At 38.6% G+C, this 20,389-nt stretch overlaps 1 protein-coding gene across 5 annotated transcripts in view; it reads right to left on the reverse strand.

Moving 5' to 3' along the window:
* The window catches only part of kcnh1a (potassium voltage-gated channel, subfamily H (eag-related), member 1a), a 40,934-nt gene that overhangs the window by 13,918 nt on the left and 6,627 nt on the right, over window positions 1-20,389 (reverse strand). For 2 of the 5 annotated variants that reach the window (XM_051426881.1, XM_051426853.1), the window contains 7 exons: window positions 16,624-16,730; window positions 16,116-16,244; window positions 14,753-14,871; window positions 14,165-14,557; window positions 9,874-9,900; window positions 5,716-5,873; window positions 3,247-3,518 (listed from right to left, as the gene is read on the reverse strand). In XM_051426881.1, coding sequence (XP_051282841.1) covers window positions 3,247-3,518; window positions 5,716-5,873; window positions 9,874-9,900; window positions 14,165-14,557; window positions 14,753-14,871; window positions 16,116-16,244; window positions 16,624-16,730 — 1,205 coding nt within the window. The remainder of the gene's footprint in view (window positions 1-3,246; window positions 3,519-5,715; window positions 5,874-9,873; window positions 9,901-14,164; window positions 14,558-14,752; window positions 14,872-16,115; window positions 16,245-16,623; window positions 16,731-20,389) is intronic. The other 3 variants (XM_051426889.1, XM_051426870.1, XM_051426863.1) reach the window with 2 other exon arrangements.

Below are 20,389 nucleotides of genomic sequence, written 5' to 3' on the forward strand. Positions count from 1 at the left end.
GAACTGGTGCAACAGCTGGCGTGTGTATGTGGATCAAAGCCATCAGATGTCTCCTCTGTGCGTGTAGTGTTCTCTTGGCAATGGAGCCCTAATTAGCCCTGCTAGAAGGGACGGAGAGGAAACATGCCAGCCACACATTTCAATTATCCTCAGATGATGACAGTAACCTGTGCATGCATGTGTGTGTGTTTGTTTATTTCTCAGTTCACAATCAAAGTGTTGACAAAGTGCACAGGGAATAATACTAATTAAAAAGTGTTCAAAAGTCCTCAAGGATGAGGATAACCACAACTTTCATCCTTTCATCACCTTAGCTCATTTGTACAGTCATGTTATCAGGCGTTGCAGTACAGTATTATATAGAGATTTATGCTGCACATTTGCATGCGTCAAAATCTGCAAGTTAATAGATCAAGAAAGGTTTTGAAAAAGGTCTGAGTCTATTAAATCTAAGATGACTTGACAATCGTCTCTTTTTGAAGTTGCCAAGTTTTGAGATGACTGCTACCTTGAGCACAGATGGCAATGCCTGCTTTTCTGCTAAGCAGAAAAAAGCTGTAACAAAGGAAACTCAATCGGTCCCTGTGGAACGATCCCTTCATCTAGTTCCCAACATCGCTCTTTACTTGCTGACGTAAACAACTTTGTCGTGGCGTTGCTCGGCATCTAACAGCTGGCTTGTTTGAAGGTAGTTAAAAGACAGTAGTCAGAAACTCCAGCCCCAGGCCCACAGTTGCTATAGAAACAGGACATATGTATAGTGCCCCCCCTTCCCCATGCCACCCCCCTAAAATCCCTCGTCACACTGTGATCTTCTACTGCCAGCACAGATCCAGTGCTGGTGGTAAAAATAGAACAGTATCAGGGCATCCATATTTCATAGAGAACAGCCATGGACTACAGTAGATTGCATCTACAACAATCCTCCCGAGGCTGTCTGGTTTTTAGATATTTACGCTTTAAGATGATTTGTGTCTCACAATGAAAAATTTAGACAAGTCTGCAGATGAGTATTGCGAGTTCCCCCGAGCGCGTCTTTATAAACCTGAACAGCCAAAAGGGTAGAGGAGAGGGGCAACAATCAACCTCTCGCCTCAGGGTTGAGATTGTGGCTGAAAAAAGTACAACGGAGGTGAAGAGTGATTGCGGAGGGATCGGAGGGAGCACTGTGCTAAATTGATCCACCGGTGTCAGTTATTGCTTCGAGGTGTTGCTCTCTATGTGCAGTCACAAATAATGGTACCACGCTGTACACTGTATTATGAGCCACACAAGCAAGAGATGTCTTATAAATGTTTAATAGTGAGATGTTGAAACGAGGGCATGCTATAAAAACCTGCCTCCTTCTTAGCAGATTAGTTAGTTAGGTTTCTTAACTAACCACAATAGGTAACATAAATATAAACTGTTGATACAGTTACTGTAATTTGAATGATATGAATGTATTTGATGGCTGACTATGTTTCAGTGTACCAAAATATTTACAAGCTAAAAAACTGCAATCCATAAAATTTGTTATGAATGCTCCGGTAAAACCCCAGTTTCTGAGGAGTAGCCCTGTTATTCACAGCTGAACTTGTGTTTTATTTTTCGGAAGCATTTCAGAAATACTGTAAACCTGAGTAAGTGATGCATCACGCTCTAAAAAATCTTAATAATTCAGCACAATATGACACAGCAGACTGAGGTAATGAGTCTAATGGACTATAGGCAAGAATAACAGAACTCCTACTGAAAAGACACTGCTGAAAGCTATTCACAAGTTTTGAAAACAATTTGAAACTCAGAGGTTTTTTATTTTATTTTGCATCGTATTACTTTGGAGCTCAGTATTTCCACATGAAGCCATTCTGTATCACTGATTACAACACCGATGCAGTAGCCTGTTTCCAACCAGCCCCACATCTCAGAATTTCAGTCTTAGTCTGGTGTTCACGGGAACAACTGAGCCAATCAGTGCTCCATAAAATTGAGAATAGGCATGCATTCCTGTGCCAGACCCAGAAAAACCTGCATCCATGAAAAACAGTGACAAGAAAATGGCCTCAAATACGGACACAAGTGGATAAACGTAGCTGTACAGCCCAGTCACACCAGAAATGGCTCAGTGAAATTCATCTGTGCAAAAATATTTGCTTCTTGGAGCTTGGTGAAGTACGAATCACTTGCAGGGCCAGTTGGTAATCTACTGCAACTGCCGGGCTAATCCATAACATGTTAGCCATCCTGGAACATGCTAGCACTACTTAGTCACCAATGCTCTCTGAGCTTCTTTCTTCTGTCTTGTTTACTGGCCTTTTGTTCTCATGACTGTAAATCATTTCATTCAAAAAAGAAGAGTTACTGACAGACTAAGTTAGCAATGTGAAGTCACATATGCACATATGTTGTTTTATGTTAAGTCTGGGAAGTAAAATGGGTCATTTGTTTGGGTAAACTTACTGTGATTGTGATGCTAAAGCCCTATATATTTATATATTAAAAAAAACACAAAACATAATCATGATACTGGTGATGCATTTCCACCCACCCATTTTTCAAACTCACGAAATGAATGTCACAAGTTTTTAAAACCAAATAAGAAATGAACTATGCAACATCCATTATCAACACATTTTCACATCAAAATTCAAAATACTCTCCTTAAATACTATTTGCAAAAAAAAGTTATATGTAAAAACTCACTTGCCCTTATTGTCAGCATTACTTGTTTCACTACATAAACATACGAAAGTTTTAATCTCCCACATGAAAAAGATCATACTTATTTCATACTGCATATAATTGCAGGTGTGAATAAATGTCCACAAAATTTCAATACCTCAAGTGCTGATAATAAAAACAGACATTCATAAACTAGAACTGTGCCTAAATAGTACATGTGCTTTGAGCCTGAATAGGGGTTTTTATGCATGACTTTTTGTTAAAAGGAATACAACATGCAGTCGGCAGTGAAAACACAGTTACCAACACAGGTTATGATAGTATAAATTAAATAAGATTTGCAGTCAGTAGTTCTGGTGCTAAACTATATTCAACCTGAGCTGCATATTCTAGGTTAGAGGAGAGTTAGAAATATTGCCCAGCTAATGATCTGTAAAGTTCTATTTTCTGAACTTTGATGGCTCTATTCATAATTCATTTATTCATCTACCTCAGTGGATTGTGGCTTTAAAGAGCATAGTTAAACTGCTCATGTATCATGTATCTGCTACATTGGATAGAAGATAAAACGCCTCCACTCACATCCAATCATCATCATGGCCACGGCAAAGATTTTCTCTCCGTCTGTCGTCGGTGCGATGTTACCAAAGCCTATGCTTGTCAGGCTTGTCATGGTGAAATACAAGGAAGTGATGTACACAGAGTGCTTGTTTGGCCCGCCCTCCCACTTCCCTGAGCCGCTGGTATTGAAGCGGTACGGTGTGCCCACCGTCTCGGCCAGGATGTAGAGCCAGCTGTCCATACGCACAATGTTGGTTTCTTCATCGATAACCTCATAATCACCGATGCTGTACCTGGAGTGCAGAGAGGTGGAAATACAGGAAATAAACAATCAATGTATAGATATTGTATGTCACAAAAGACCTTTTCACGACAGCTAACGTCACATGAAGCAGTAGGGTAAACTCAGGCGTTACTAATGATACTTTCTGTGTCAAAATGGCTGCTGTGAAAAAGGTCTATTACGGACTACTAGATTGTATTTCTGTTAATCTATTGAACAGTTGTAGCAGGGAAATGAAAATGTGTGGCACGCTTTGTACGTTTGAAATCGGTCTAGAGTCCAGAAGCTCTGTGAGGCAGTACTTAGGCACAGCAAGCTAAATGTTTTCATTTGCATGCTAATAGGCTCACTCTGACAATGCTAACATGATGATGTTTAGCAGGTATAATGTTTACCATGGTCATCATCTTAGTTTAGCGTGTTATATGCTGTTGGTGGATAATCATACAGCACAATAACTCCACAATACAGCTGAGGCTGATGGGAATGGCATTGGTTCTAAGGGCATTTAGTCATTAGTCAAAGTATTGGAACAATAAAATATTTCACCTGGTGATGACGTTAGATGAAAAGTTGATGGATCACTTAAGTTGTTACAATTTATCCTGACAGCAACATTAATATCTGTACCATGTTTCATGGCAAACCCTCTGAAAAGTCAGAGGATCATTGACAGTAGGATTCATCCTCTGGGAACCACAAATGTCTGTACAATATCTGGTGCCAATTCATGGTAAGTGTATAGATATTTTATAGGGTAATATAAACTTCGACTGTCTGGTGGCGCTAGAGCAAAAGTTAGTCTGACTTTTCTCTTTTCTTTAATCCTAAATTGTTTGTGTAATTATTTACATACTGACAAAAAACGTCATATTCTCCACTTGGAGATGAAAAACAAAACTTCAGAATATGTGTTGCAGCAAACATGGTTCTCTTTCTTCCTCATTTCTGTTTTTGGGCCCATGTTGATGTGAACATTAAAAAGGAAATACTCTGATCTGTTGTGTTACTCATCACCAGAAGCATGTCTCTCAGCTGTAATTATTTTCCCCCTCATTTCATTTGAATAATTTTTATTGGTAAATCTAGACATTATTACCACAGAGAAAATCCCCCCAAAATAAACAGAATTTTGTGTAACAGATTTAAAATTTTCATATTTACTACCCTGGTATCATGATTGATTGTTGTTTAACTTTTCTCAGCTCTATGCCATGGCTTGGTGTGTGACCATGGCAACCACAGAAACCACACAAAGGGAAACGATACAGGAGCTATTTTTATTGGCATCTGAATCTGGTTTCATTATACTGTCTGGGCCAATAAACACTGTTTATGATATTGGTTAGAGTCTCTTGTGGGCTCCTGGCTCCCAGTTTGAACGTTTGAAGTCTTGCATAGTAACACTGTTTGAAATCTTGTATTATCTTGCATAATGATCTGGTTGACACTTTATTTTGATTATGAATATATTACTAAAAGATGCCTTGTAATTCTATGAGGTCAAGTGTTTGACTAAACACTAAACTGGGTGTTTACATGAAAATGTGTAGAAATAATTTGTTATTTTGTATAGTTGGAAATATATAATTAATTAAAAATTAAATGCGGTTCATCATCACTATCAAACGTATTTTCCCTGTTTTATGTATGCAGGACATTGTCATGATGGCATCTACAGCAGTCTGTGTGTGTGTGTTTGTGTGTGTTTTCAGACACTCTCATAAACATAATAAATCAAGCACAACACACGAAGGAAACGTAATGCCTCCACCACACTTGCCCCCTGTAGAGTAGATGATCTGATTAGACTTTGGAGGCCTTCGCTCCATAAATTTGCATATTAATGGAGAAAAAATAATTCTCCTGAAACCACTATATAACTTTCTGGCTTTAAGGTATGAAAAACATACAGTTTTAATGTGTGAAAACAAGCATGTTGACAAAAAAATAACTGCTGATTAATGCATTAATTATCTCAATCAATGGCCTCATTATATTAATTGGCTCTGCTATTAATGTATCACAGTGATGGCGGAACGTAACAGTCTGTCAGAATGTGTTGTGTAATTTATATGCCCAAGTACAGCAACAACCTAAAATGACGTGTTTGATACATATTCTGTAATTACAGGATGTGGTGAGAATAGGTAGGAGATTGTTTGATGAACGCTAAATGAAAAGTAATAATATATTAATAAACATACCAAATGCAGGCCAGCCAGTGAGCAGCCAGTCCAAAAACACACACCAGCAGGACCAGTACAGCTGCCCCGTACTCGATGTAGTGATCCAGTTTACGGGCAACCCGACCCAGCCGGAGAAGCCGGACCACCTTAAGTGAGCTGAAAAGACTGCTGATCCCCTGAAATAGAGGAGCGCAAGAGGAGACAGACGATAAGAGAGACATCAGAAAAAAAACCCTCAAAAGGTCAGTTTGTGATTTAAAGTTAATGTTACCCAACACCTGAAAATACATTAATAACATCAGGATGGATACACAATATCAACTTCAGATCCCCCTATTCAGCATTTATAAACACTATATCAACATTTAATACGTGACTTATAATAGATTCTAATGTATTTGCACACAGCTGTCTATTCATACAGTATATGTCATCAATTACTACTGTAAAGACATTTTACATAGCTGTCATTTACTATTTATTATCTGTTTATACAGCAGACTCCACTTACAGATGCCCACTGGAGTTATAGTTGTTGACAAATACAATAATAAACACTCATATCTGCTTACAACTACTATATAGTGTGTTGTAAACCATTTATTTCATAGAAATGTACTGCTTATAAATGCTAAATACTCCGAATAACCTATTCTTGGATATATTTAGAATATGGACCTAGTTTTCTTATTTAGTTCAGTTGCTAGTTAAAAAAAGGTTTGTGTGTCCTTTTGTTGCTTTTGTTTTCGGGATTCGTGATTCATGATTCATGAATGCCTTGGCTGTCACTGCAATTTCTCACTGGGATTAGTGGAAAGCCCCTGTGATTGATCTTATGAATATGACATGTAGTATGTGTTTCTTTGCTGTTTACTTATTTGTAATTAATTTCCACCTTTAGATTTAGCTAACCTCAGTATAAAGTCACAACTGCTAATTAACATTTATAATCTGCTTCAAAAAAGCTTTCATTATTAAAGATCTTTGTATCACATAGAAGTATCAATATAACCCACTATGAACATAAAGTATGATGCAGTGATGTCCTCCTTTGTCTGACTCCCACTTTAGATATTTAACGAAAAATCAATGGCACATTATATCAGAACGCTGGGAAAGAAAAACAAACACACTTAAAAGCATTTTAAAGAATCACCAAGAAAGTGTATGAACCTGTCCTGTAAAGTGCTACAGTACAGTAAAGATGATATGACGACAGCAACAGCAAACACAGAATATACAAACAAGATGAGATTCTTGTGAGTGTTAACATATGCTGAGTCAATTTAAAAAAACATTCTTGTGTAACGTGATGAAATTGTTCAACTTATAGAGGTTGCATAACCAGCAGCTAAATGTCTACTCAGCTTAACTGTATATTGAAACACCCACTCAGTGATTCAAACAGACAATCCCATCAGTTTGCTGGTGGTATTGTGTGTGTGTGTGTGTGTGTGTGTGTGTGTGTGTGTGTGTGTGTGTGTGTGGGAGGGCTATTGATTTTGTTAATGTGCTGTGGTCTGCAATCTGAGTACAACTGCAGCGCTCACTGTCACTTGATCTGATCTAGCTGCCTGCCAGACACCTCAGCTTCTCTAAAATCACTTTACAGGCCTGAGCTCAAACACAATTCAATTATCAGTGCAATTGTGCTTTTGAATTCTGCTGCAAACTCTACAAACACAAGTTGGGAGAAAACTTCCTCACTGAATAGATATAAGAGAGGTTTCATTAAAGGAACAGTTCAACATTTTGGGATATACGCTTATTTGCTTTCTTGCTGGGAACTAGATGAGACTGTCGTGTCTGCACGCTAAATGTGAAACCAGGAGGCAATTAGCTTAGCTTAGCATGACTGGAAACAGTGTGAAACAGCTAGCCTACATTAAAAAATTTACCTTACTGCATCCGTAAAGCTCATCAGTTAAAACAGTGGTTCTCAAACTCTTTTCTGGCATGCCCCCATTCAGAAGTCAAAAAAGTTCACGCCCCAATAATGCTTGGCACTTTCTTGTTGAGAGTTAGATGAGAACATAAATTCCACTAGTTATGTGGTATTTGTCTCACTTAATCCTTAAATAGACTAAAACAGCCCTAATCAAAGCAGGGATATTGCAATCACTGTATAAAATCCATATTGACCGCCACCAGACGCACCCACTTATTTGCTTCCTCCTGAAGAGTAATGTGAGAAGATTGCGACTCATAATTGTGCATTATGGAGCTAGAGGCAATAGCTCAGGTTAGCATAGGGACTGGAACCAGGGGGGAAAACTTGCTGTGTCCAAAATTTAAAAAATACACCCACTAACACATCTAAAGCTCACAAATTAAAACAATGTATCTTGTTGAGAACCACCGAGTTAAAACAATATATCTTACTTGTTTCATTTGGACAAAAACAGAAATAAAAAAATGTCAGTTTGTTGTTTTACAGCGGGTTAGGTGCTAGCTGTTTCCCCCCCAGCCTTTCTGCCATTAAAAGGTAGATAAGAAGATCAACGTCACTCTCGTCTCTTACGTTTATGTATTTAGCATGGAGCTGGAGCCAGGGGATGCTTAGCCTAGCATAAAGACTGAAGGCGGGGGGGACGGCTTGCTGGCTCTCAACAAAGACATATCACCAACACCTATAAATGTCATTGATTATCATAATCCGTGTCCCGTGTCCAGACTTTGTCTCAGCTTTCCAGTCATTCCCAATATATGAAATTCCATGCAGAAATATTCAAATAGACATTTATACTACATGCAAAGACCTGCAGGGTTTTTGCAATTTTCATTATATATATATATAAAAAAAAAAAAAAGATTAAAGGTCAGAGGTTAAAGGACCCCTTTGAAAATGACCATGTCAGTTTTTCCATCGCCAAAATCATGCCTAACCTTAGAGTGTTATTTAGCCCCCTTGCCAAGGGGTGTGTACCAATGGACGTATATGGTCATTTGGTTTTATATAATACCATGGAGGCCCACTACAGCCTCTGAAAGACAGTGTGAGAAAAAGAGGTAAGGATAGTGGGGTGGCACTTGGGAAACGGCTGTTAGGAATGTGCTGGATTCCCCCTTCTTACAGTCTTTATTGCTAAACAAGCTAATCGACGCCTGGCTCACACAGCCATGAGATCTTTTAATGTCTTCATCTTACTCTTGGCAAGCAAAATAAGCATATCTCCCATTAAATTGAATTTATTATGCAGAAGGCGGCAGTGAACTTCCAAAAACTTTATTATTCATTAATTCATTGCCTTCTTTTGTAATAAGTTTTTCTTTTATGCACATGTCCATCATATGTGTATCACTATTCAGTCCTTTTATGATTAACCTTTTCTTTTATAGCACTTTTGGTCTTGATGATTCCCTTAAAGTTCTCAGAAAAATTGACATTTGAATATCTGCAACGTCATGCCAACCTAGCAAACTCTTGTGATAAGATTGAAAGCTCAACCAGCTACTAAATGAACCTTGTCCCAATTTTGGAAATATATCTTGGAAAGGAGATATCCTTGAAAATTAACTTTCAACCTTCTTAAAACCTTCCTAAAAAAAACTAAAACAAGAACCCTAAAAATAATGAAAAGCCATACATTTAAGCTTCTGACACCCAATTTGTTAGCTAGTTAATTCCCAAATGGTAAATATATGCTGTTGGTGGGTAAAAGAAAGAGATGGTTCTTATAATGCACAGCACACATGTTCAAAACTCCTTCTATTAAAGCATATTTTCAATGCCAGGATGACTTTTATTTTGAAATTTTAACAGTATCGCATCGCTGCAGTCAGTTTTTCACAAATGACACGTTATTTTTGACGTGAGGACTGAATCAGCTTTCATGCAGCTTTAAATGACGCCGCTATTCATTTTCAAATTACAGAAGACAATCCGATCGTTGTTATCTCCTGGCAGTGAAAAGCTGGAGCAGAAAAAAAGAAAAGACAAGCAACACAAATCTTAACTTGCTTTCTGTGACATTTAATTCACGCACTGGTGCCTCTGCCGTCATACTCTCATCCAGCACCACAGCTGAAATGTTGGTGCAAGAATAAATGTCACAGGAAATGTGGAGCTTGATGGAGAGTTTATGTGACGTGTTTGTCAGGTGTGCATGTGTGTCTACAGGTAAAATAAAAACACAAAACTGTTCATTATCATATTCTAATCAAACTGAAGCCTACTTGAGTGACAGCTCGGTGGTTCCAATTCTTCCCATCACGTCCCATGCATGAATACAGGCAGAAGAGGAAGGGGGGGGGAGGCCATGCAAACAGAACGGAGGGATGAAAAAGAAGAAAAAACAAAAACGAAGCACAAGTAAGAGAGAAGACACTTGATCAGTAGTAAGCGATGAATAAACACATGAGAAAATCTATATTCAATCAAGGTTTCAAATAAAAAGGAACATAAAAAACAACCATATCTGTGTTTGTAAAGCGTGTGCAGTATGACCAAAGCATGCTCTGGAAGCTCTGTTACTTTGTCAGCTCTTTGTTAAACACTTGGTACAGCAACACAAAGTGGTTTCCTTTGTCCCTGTTTTGGGTTATCAGTCATTAGAAACTCAAATGACACAATGACTATGAAGTTCAGTCAGTCTCGAGGTGATGTATGGCGCTTTAAGATTGCCAAGAATAACTTTGACAGCCGCTCCTCGTTAATGATCTTCCCTTCCCTATTTGGAAACCTGTTGGGGAAAACAGCCATCAAAGTTATTCATGTCAGTCGTTAAGGGTCTGTAGCAGCAGCAAGATGTTTCTGTGGAGGTTTAATAACACGGGCAATTGTTTACTCGCTCTCATTTACCCTTGCCAAGGATTGCCTCAAAGCAATTTGGAGCAAATCGGAGTCGCTGAGTTGTTGCTGAGACACACTGTAAGATGATCCTGGAAGCGGATGGTCATAGCATTGTTGTCGGTTTACAGAAAATGTGTCCATAACCTTATCACAGGTAAAATGTACACTTGAATTTGATATAGAGCAAAAGTATTCAGCAGTAATGTAAAGTGTAGGGCTGCAACTTATCTATATATATAATATATTGTACAATTATAAAAAAAGAAAAGCACCACATTTTCAAACCAAACATTGAATGTTTTGTAATTATGATAACTGAACAAGAAGATTCATTACATTTATTAAACCATTTTAATAACATTTGATGACATTTATTCGTCAATTAATCACCTAAATGACTGTTTCACTGGACAAAAGCAATATAGTATGACTGACAGCAAAATCTTCAAATAATCTCTATTCATGGAATTGTTGACACTAAGAAAATATTGTTACAGGATAAAGCTAAAGACTTTTATTGTCACCAACCCTTCTGAAAAGACCAAAAACAACAATCTATCCTGCTAACAACTGGTATTTGTGTAGCCAAAGCATGATGTAGTTCAAAAGGTCCAGTATGTAACATTTAGGAGCCATTGGCAGAAATGGAATATAATATTATATAAAGTAATATAATATAATATAATATAATATAATATAATAGGTACGTTTTAATTAGTGTATAATCACCAGAAAATAACAATTGTTGTGTTTTACCTTTTTTATCTACAAAGGGAGTGGGTCTCTTTTGAGTCCGCTTGGTCAAACCAACATGTTTGTACAGTAGCCCAGAATGAACAAACCAAACACCTTTTTGCGGCCACCGTAGTGTCTCCTACACGCTTGGAATGCGAGCGATATTTGATTGATTTCAATTTGAATGAAATTAAATTAAAATCTGCCACGTTTTATGCGGATGCCCAATCAGTGACGATGGTAAATGTCGTCAGTTGAAGCAATAAAGTCCTCAGTGTGTGCTATATCGATGCTGCCAGTGCCTACCAGTACCAGAATGAATTGCACACAAGCTTCTGAAGCCCACTGTGCAAACTATGTTAGTAAGGTGCTAATCAAAATTACACAATGTTGCCAAGGAAATGGATTCCTGCAGTTTGACCATTTCTTTTTCACACGTAGCTACACTGTTACGTTCAAGCTCCAAACTAAAATAGCCTGCAGCCTGTTTTAATGACCTTTAATGGAGAGCGACAGCTGAAGATGGACAGGAAAAGGGGGAGAAACAACATGACACAAAGGGCTGGAGTTGAACCCAGGCTGCTGAAGTAAGGACTAAGCCTTAATATATGGGGTACCAGGTCACAAACTGAATATCTTTGTGTTTTGGAAGGTGACCTGTAGAGAGAAAACTCCACAGGGCACCTTGCAGAACACAAAAGATATTCAGCTTTTTATCAAACAAGACTAACAAAACCAGCAAATATTTACCTTTCTAAAAGCTGCAACCAGAAGATTCATGACATTTTTGCTAAGAAAATGACTTAAACAATCTTTTATCTAAGTTGTTGCCAATTGACCAACTAATTCCAGATTTAGACGCAGCCTGAGTTCATCATAATGAAAGAATTTGTATCCCAAAATTAACAGTGTGGCTATATCATGCGTTTTTAATCACAAACTATACAGCAAATACTTGTTATTAAAATATGAATTTGTTTTTTTCCTTTCTTGATGATGCCAAAAAGATCAAATAACACCAGCATACTCCTTTAATTCAGAAAGGGTTGTTGTTTTTCTCTTTTGCTGACCCCTGACTGCTTCTGCTCCGGCCACTTGAACTTGTCAGCATTTAGGATGCTGAAGCGCTGAAAGACTAGAAAGGGGCCAAAATGCTGGACCTGCATATACAACTGGTGCTCGTGGGCCACCAACAAAACCACTCTTTTAAAGCATTACCACAGCATTTCATTTTACCTTGTACTGTATGTGCTGGCCGACAGCCCCTGAGAGCCAACATACACTGTGCTGCTTGCTGTGTGACATACCGCAGCCATAAATGCAATCACAGCATTTTATACATCCACGCTGATGCAATAACACACACTCATCATGAGATGTGACACATATAAGCACACACACAGGCACACAGGCACACACAATGATGCATTATTATAATGAAAACCAGCAACTGCAGGACCCTGAGGCTCCACTTTATCACTCTCTGTGTGTGTGTGTGTGTGTGTGTGTGTGTGTGTGTGTGTGTGTGTGTGTGTGTATGTGTGTGTGTTGGAAGAAATAACCTAAAGGAACATTTGGTCCTGATTCAGAAGCTGTGGTTGCACCACAACAATATATTTTAAGTTAGATACAGTGAGAGATAAAACGTAAAACACATAATATTTTAACATGTAAGTATTCTGTAAAGTTATTTTTCCCCTCAATTAAACAAATGCAAGGATGCAATGTTATGTCATAACTGAACAACACATAAACAAACAATCTTCCTTGGCCAAAGAGAAAGACAGACTTATAGTAACCCTTTTAACACCACCATACAGTCTAATTTATTCACATATATAAGTAGATAGTAAGAGTGTAATTTATCCAGTTTAAACTGACCAACTCCAAATGCTCCTTTGGTAACATGACATGCGCAATTCATAGCACATTTTCCCATGATTCAGTCCTTTTGTGAGCTTTCATAAGGTGTTAATGGTTTTAGGGCATCAGTGACACAGCAGAGGGCTGAACAGTGCCTCAGTTTAATAATGTAACACTCCTTCCCCAATTAAAATGTGCCAATTATCTCAAGATCCTATGATAGCTCTCCAGCAAACACTCCTCATTATGGCCGAACATTTATGAATTCACAAACAAGCATATTATTATGCTGCTCGTTCCGCTCGTTTTTTTCCCCCATTACAAAAAAACAACAGCCAGTGAGCAGGATCTGATATACAGTGGTTATTAAACCTGGTGGAGTGCCTGCAGACCCGGCCCTATGGACGGGCATTTAGGGGCCAGGCTTGCCCTTGATGACCCCTACAGGTGCTGACTAATAATTAACAGTAGTAGTAATTAGCGGCATACTATTCCAATATTTTAAGCTTAGAACTTGGCATAATGTTATTGTCCAGAACCAATCTGGCTGATCTGTGCAGATCCATAGCTCTGTTAATTAAAATCCTACAGAATGCAAATACTGATTATAATCTTTCAGGATAAAAGATTCAGTTCAAAGTAGCCCATACAATTCAATAACTGAAGAAATGTTACTATTGCTTTCTTTTTGTTGCCAGTCAGAGTACCCACAAAAAAATCGAATGCCCCCGCCTTCCCAACAGTCATGCTGCCGGGAGTGCCTGCATGGAAACCTAATAACCTGTCAATCACCTCTAGGATTTTAACTACATCCCAATTTAGTGGCAACAGCCTGAGCAGACAGAGCACAAGTACAAATGTGTTCAGCATTAATGAAACAGTAACAAAACACATTTCTCCCTGGGGATGATTGAGATAAATCTGATTTTTGTTTACAATAATCTAAGACAAACTGACAGATGTTTGGAATAAAGACTTGATTATCAAAACAGTTCCTGATAAATTTTCTTTCAATCGACTAATCCATTCATCAACTAATATACAATGCCAGCACAAACACAGAACCACCGGGCTCACCTCATCGACATTCTCAAAGGCGTTGATGACGTCGTACGGCAGGCAGGACAGCAGGTCGATAACAAACCAAGTCTTCAGGTAGTTCATTCGAATCAGCTTGGGGTCGGAGATGACCTCGCCGGCGGGTCCAACGAACGTGGTGTGGAAGTTTAAGACTATGTCCACCAGGAAGATGACGTCCACGATGCTGTCCACCACCAGCCACGTCACGTTGTTCTGCTTCGTCTTGAAGGAGACGTTGTAGGGCACCATGATGGCTGTGTAGAAGGTGAGGATGAGGATGACCCAGTCCCACGTGGTCTTGAAGAGGCAGTAGTGCAGGATGATGTGAGGAGGGGTTTTGGGGGTCTCCTGCTTGTACTGAGGTAGGATGTCAGAGCCCAGCTGCAGTACCTGCCGGAAAGCAGTGAGTCAGAAAACTCAGAAATAAACAGATAAATAAAAATACACAGCGGGAGGCCAAAAATACTGCAATTTGGAGCTTGAATCACGTGTTCCTGATGGTGACTATAGCTCACCTGCTCATAAGAAGTGCTGTGTAAGTCTTAGAAGTCCAGTTTGTTCTCTAGTATACAGTACAGTACATACCTCAGCTAAGCGGGAGTGCTTGTGGACATTCTCTCCTTTATGAACTGTAGGCTGCAGCTGCTGTAAGACTCCTCTGCTGCTTGTTAGAGCTCGAGTCAGTCGGGCAAACTTTCCCCAGCCTGAGGATTTTAAACACATACAGTATGCACAAGTTTGACATGATGATGATTTTCAAGTTTTATAGTATTGGATATTTCTTGGGGGAGTTGTGAAGAGACTGATATATATATATATATATATTGTAATATAATAATAATAATAATAATAATAATAATATTGTATAAATATGATATATAATATCAACATGATTTAGTCCAGTTTCTTGATAACAGAGCTTATCAAACTTTATTATCGCCATCAGTGGCTTCAAAAGGCATCCAGTGTGTGTTTGAATAAATTAAATATCTGACTGGCTTAACCCCGAACATATTACATCTGAAAATCACCCCAATCTCAAAAATCACCCGACCTGCTCCTTGACACTATTTTTGCCACAGTATAACAGTGACACATTACTTTTTCATTTGCTATTGAAGACTGTACAAATGTAATTTGAACTACTTTCTGGTTATTCTTCTGGTGAGGGCAGTGAGCCCACAAACACCCATGCTTCCTATTGTCCCATGTGTGAGAGACGGCTACAGCTTCACTGGAGGTCTTTTTCCATACACATGTGCTGACTTGGCTTCACTCGCTTTGACCTGCTTTAAGGAGTGTCTTTAACTTATGACGTGTTTGTCTTGAGTTGACGTTTAAAAGCAGGGCCCTCTTTGGCACGGTTGTTGGTAGCCAGCTACTTATCACGAATTATCATGAATCGTCACTGAAGGATCAAAAAGCCCATTCGGGTTGGGTGTGCTTTGACCTGACTCCAGAGATGGCCCATCTCGGGTGCAACTCGACACAACTCGGTGCCTTTAAACTGGTAATGGAAACAAATCAATGCTGCTTTCAACAGCCTTTGGCAGAGTGCTACTTGTTGATGCTGAGGCCGGAGCTACAATCTCACTTGTTGTCACTGTTGCTGGTTTGCAGTCGCTCACTTGCACTAATTCGTGTTCTATTTTGGCTGTCTTCAACAGTTATACAGTGCAGTGAATGATTTTTTGCGTTGTGTGCTGATGACATCATGATGAGGTGCGCATTTGACTGAGTTGGTAGTTGCCAGAGCAGATGCACAATGCACAGGGTCAGATGGAGATCGTTGGCAGTCTAATGTTACCTCTGGCTCTCTCTTTTTATTATCTCTGTATGAAGTTTGATTTTAATCACTATGAAGCACAATTAACTGATTGGCAGCTTCAGGAAGGCATCCTTTTTGATAGACAGTGTGAAGTTGAACAAATTAAGCGTGCTGACTGACCTTTGGAAGAATCATCTTCAATGGGCTGTTTAAAGGCTGTGATGTCACTGAACGTGCAAAGAAACAGGACCACTTTTTCTTGTTCATTTCGAATGGGAGCAATCTTCACAAAAAACCAAACAGGCGTCCCTGAAAAGTATAAAAAGACAAATATTCAGCTGCATCATCTACTTATTTTTAGAGGAAATGACACCAAGTACACAAGTAGCTGAAATCTTGATTGCACAGTGTAAACTAAAATGTTCTGAACTTTCGGAACTTTACACTTTCCACACCTGCAAGCAGAGGGAGGTTACACCTGCTAGTGGAAACAAACAGCACCACATTTTTCTGGGGAAGGTTTCTCTGGTCTGGCTCTCAACCAATTAGCACATTTCTACACAGGTAGAAATGTTCTGGGCTGCCTTTGAACTCGGCTGTATGTTACAGAGGCTCTGAATACATTTGCATGACAAGAGAGTGGATCTTCACATTTTTCTCTTTCCGCACACATGGCATTGCTACTTACTGTTCTTTTTGTACATCAGTATTTCAAACGAGTTCATCTCATAATTCTCGAATGTTAGTCGCACTTTTTCTGTCGTGTCCTTGTCCGTGAGCTCCCCGTACATGAAGCTGGAAAACACAAAGGGAAATAACAATTTGAATATTTAATAGACAGTGGCACATTACAGAAGCCAGCTTGTTCTTGGACTAAAGAGTGCTGAGGAAGGCTTGAATGTGTGAATTTCTTAATGTGTTAGTTGCCAAGTATTCTCTGGATACATTGTGGCATTTTGTTCTGATCTCGGTTGATTTTACGGCACCTTTTTATGTCTCTGTGTTGAACCTTTCCTCTTAAAATGAACTGTTTATATAGAGTTACACCTTCACTACGTAGACTAGTTACTGAGACCTCTAGAGAGGTGCGCTGCAGAATTAGGCTGTATTAAATGTAGAGCAGAAGTAGATTAAAACGCATTGAAATGTATCCTGAAAATATAGTAAAAAAAAAAGATAAATGCAGCCTGGTGTCTAATTGGCTAAATACAAAGTTCCTCTCAAAAACAAATTAAACCTGAAGATGGGTCAAGCAACCATGAGCACATTTAACTATGCTGCAGAGACATTCATCTCACTTAGCTTGTTACTGCCACCCTCAGTGGCAGCCTGTTCCAGCATGGTCTAAATATAACTCCGAGTTTGTTATGAAATACAAAAGGAAGGCTAAATTTAATGAGACTCCAATCTGACGCTGCAGAGAGTTTTCAGACCAGTGCTTGATGTAATATCACTGATGACTGTCCTCTCTCTCTTCTTCTTCTTCTTCTTCTCCCTCTTAGCCGGGAGGAATGTGACTTCCTTCAAAGAAAATAATTTCTCAAATGACTTTCTTGTCATGCGTGAAAAATTCCCACAGGTTTGTCACTGTATGTTTACAGAATCCAGTATAGAAAAGGAACATATACATAATTGAAGAGACAAAGAACACAGTGAGAGCAGTAGAGACGGAAACAACATCTTTGATCCACACACACCTACAGCAAAAGAGGCTCAGATATTAGACTTTTAACACTTAATGTTCGAGTCCTCCTCAAAAACATCAAACATCCACACTGAATGTTTTATGTCCCCGTAATCAGGCTCCTGAATATGTTCTTTGATAAAAGAAAAAAAAAAGCTGAAGGCCAAATAATTAAAAGGTATAGAGAAATATTTGAAGAATAATCAAAGGGGGCAGTAACACCTTCTAAAGCTGCTCACCAAGAACCAACTAACCCACTGTTTAGTGGATTATAGGTTCTAAAATCTAAAGGCTTTAAAAATAGTTCAAATCATGTATAATGGAAAAAAATATTATCTGTTATCTGAAAGCAACCAAAGGTCAACACAGAGAAGGGAAACATGATGCGAGAGGAATCTGTATTTAAAAGGGGTTAATAAATGAAATAGAGAAGAAGTGTCAGTGTAGCACAATTTGTAAGTTTAAAGTTTTTAAGAGTCAGTGCTAGCAGCTCTGTGGGGTTGTACTTTGAGCTAAATGCTAACATCAGTAGCCTATATACAGCTGAGGGTTAGTTTTATAGGTGGTCATAAACCAAAGTATTGAACAAATTAAACTTAACTTAATGTAGACCTTTTACTGGTGACAATATTATAACAATACAAATACAATACTTTTATTTATGGAATATTATCGTTTTCTGACTTATAATCACTGTCGTTGAATTTGTTTATGATGCATAGCGAATTCTTTCAGAATCACACTCTCGTTTCGTGACATTTAGGTACTTTTTATACATTTACACAGAGCTCAAAAAACAGTCAGAAGATTTAACACAAGACTTCACTCAATCAAACAACCTAAAAATAAATCTAAAACAAATCGTCACACACACTTTTCAATATTTGCATTGGCAAGCGTTCTGAAGCTTATGCTTAGGGACCCAAGGGCCTAAATCAGTAATAGCCGCAGTGCTGGCTGTGACAAACACCACCTCCCACAACAGATGAAATCGCCCACGGTTTTCAAATCTGGCAGCACCAACTGTTTCCATGTGATCCTATTAATATAGTGGTTACTGACATGCTTATTACAGGCACAATAAACAAAAGTCCAGAAATTGTTCAGTCGAACAGGAATACTACTAATTTTAGGAGTTCTTTTTATTGCTTTATGTGAACAGGTTTGGAGAGAGCACCCCCAGACACAGTCCACACTTTCACTCAGTACTGTGGAAGCAGTTTCAGTTGTTACAATCTGATTACATCAGAGATTTTCAGTCTTAGTTATCTGGTTTCTATCTTTGCAAGAGTCTTTTATGTAAATCATTTTTGAGCAGTATTCTCATTCACTTCAATATAGCAGAATATACTGTGATTCTAACTTCCTCTGCTAGGATGCTCTGCTGAAGGGAATTGGGAGAAGTGGTTTCCTCACAATCATGTCTACTATAACGACTATACTGTCCACACTTTCATCATTAGGGTCACTTCCCAGAGATAACTGTATTTGATTGGATGGACTACAATGAAATTTGGTATATTCATGATACCCAGAGAAAGAACCCTGAATATTTTAGCAATCCCCTGACTTTTCCTCTAGTGTCACAATGAGCTGTATGTTTTGTAATTTTGAGTATACTACCAAATACCAATACTTTGATTTATAAATAGACACCTGCAAAAATTCAGTTGTACTTTGTGTTTAGTGCTAATTAGCAAATGTTAGCATGTTAACACACTAAACTACGATGATGAACATGGGTATCATTATACTTTTTAAACATCTGCATGTCAGTACGAACATTGTGAGCAGGCTGACGTTGTCATTTAGCTCAAAGCACCACTGTGCCTAAGTCAGTGGTTCTCAAATTGCGGGGCGGGTCCCACTGGTGGAGCACTGAGCCACTGCAGGGATGACCAGGGGAAAAATATGGAGTGGAACTAATTTGAATGAATATGATTTATGTAGGGAAGATAACCAAGAGTTTGCTGATGCTATTGTGCTGACCTTTATTTCACTAAAATTCAACTTGGATCTTTTTTTATTAGTTGCTTCACCTGTCATTATTGATTGATAAAAATTGTGGGGTGTGAGGCGTGAACATTTCTAAGCTTCCGACGAGGGGCACGTTAGAAAAAGTTTGAGAATCGCTGATCTACACAGCCTCACAGAGCTGCTAGCCTGGCTGTAGACTCCTAGTCTTCACTGACTGATTGAATTACCACATTACTGCAGCCGTTGCCACTAACAAGAGTCAATTCTCACTATAATAATAAATAATTCATATGTTTGTTTATAGACTCCCCCTCTCATCCTGTTAATTAATGAGGAACGATGCAAAAGAATAAAATCTGAAAACACAGCACATGGGCAATGATGGCATGCATAGTCCATTGTTTCCTTTTCACTCAAAATGAGCCAAAATGTTCCATAGAAAGTCCAAAGCCACAAACACCGACACAGGGACTGACTCAGGTGCTGTATATATACAGTTTTTGACCGTGCTCTGACTACATTATCCTCTTCAAGTAAGTCTCTCTACCAATTACCTCAAAATAAGGGTGCTCTGCCTCGGAGGTGAATACACAAAGAGAATTGAAAATGGCTTCTACAGTGGCACGACTATAAAATAAACTCATTGTATTTTCAGATAAAACAATGACAAACCACTACAAAACTGCTATAATACTACTTATAAATGATAAATGCCACAGTCCCTGTTTATATGATGCAAGCATCTAAGCGAGAGCCCCACACAACTTTTTACTGCAGCCACTTATGACATTAA

The sequence above is a fragment of the Dicentrarchus labrax genome, unplaced genomic scaffold, assembly GCF_905237075.1.
Source record: "Dicentrarchus labrax unplaced genomic scaffold, dlabrax2021, whole genome shotgun sequence".
In the NCBI taxonomy this organism is placed as follows: Eukaryota; Metazoa; Chordata; class Actinopteri; family Moronidae; genus Dicentrarchus; species Dicentrarchus labrax.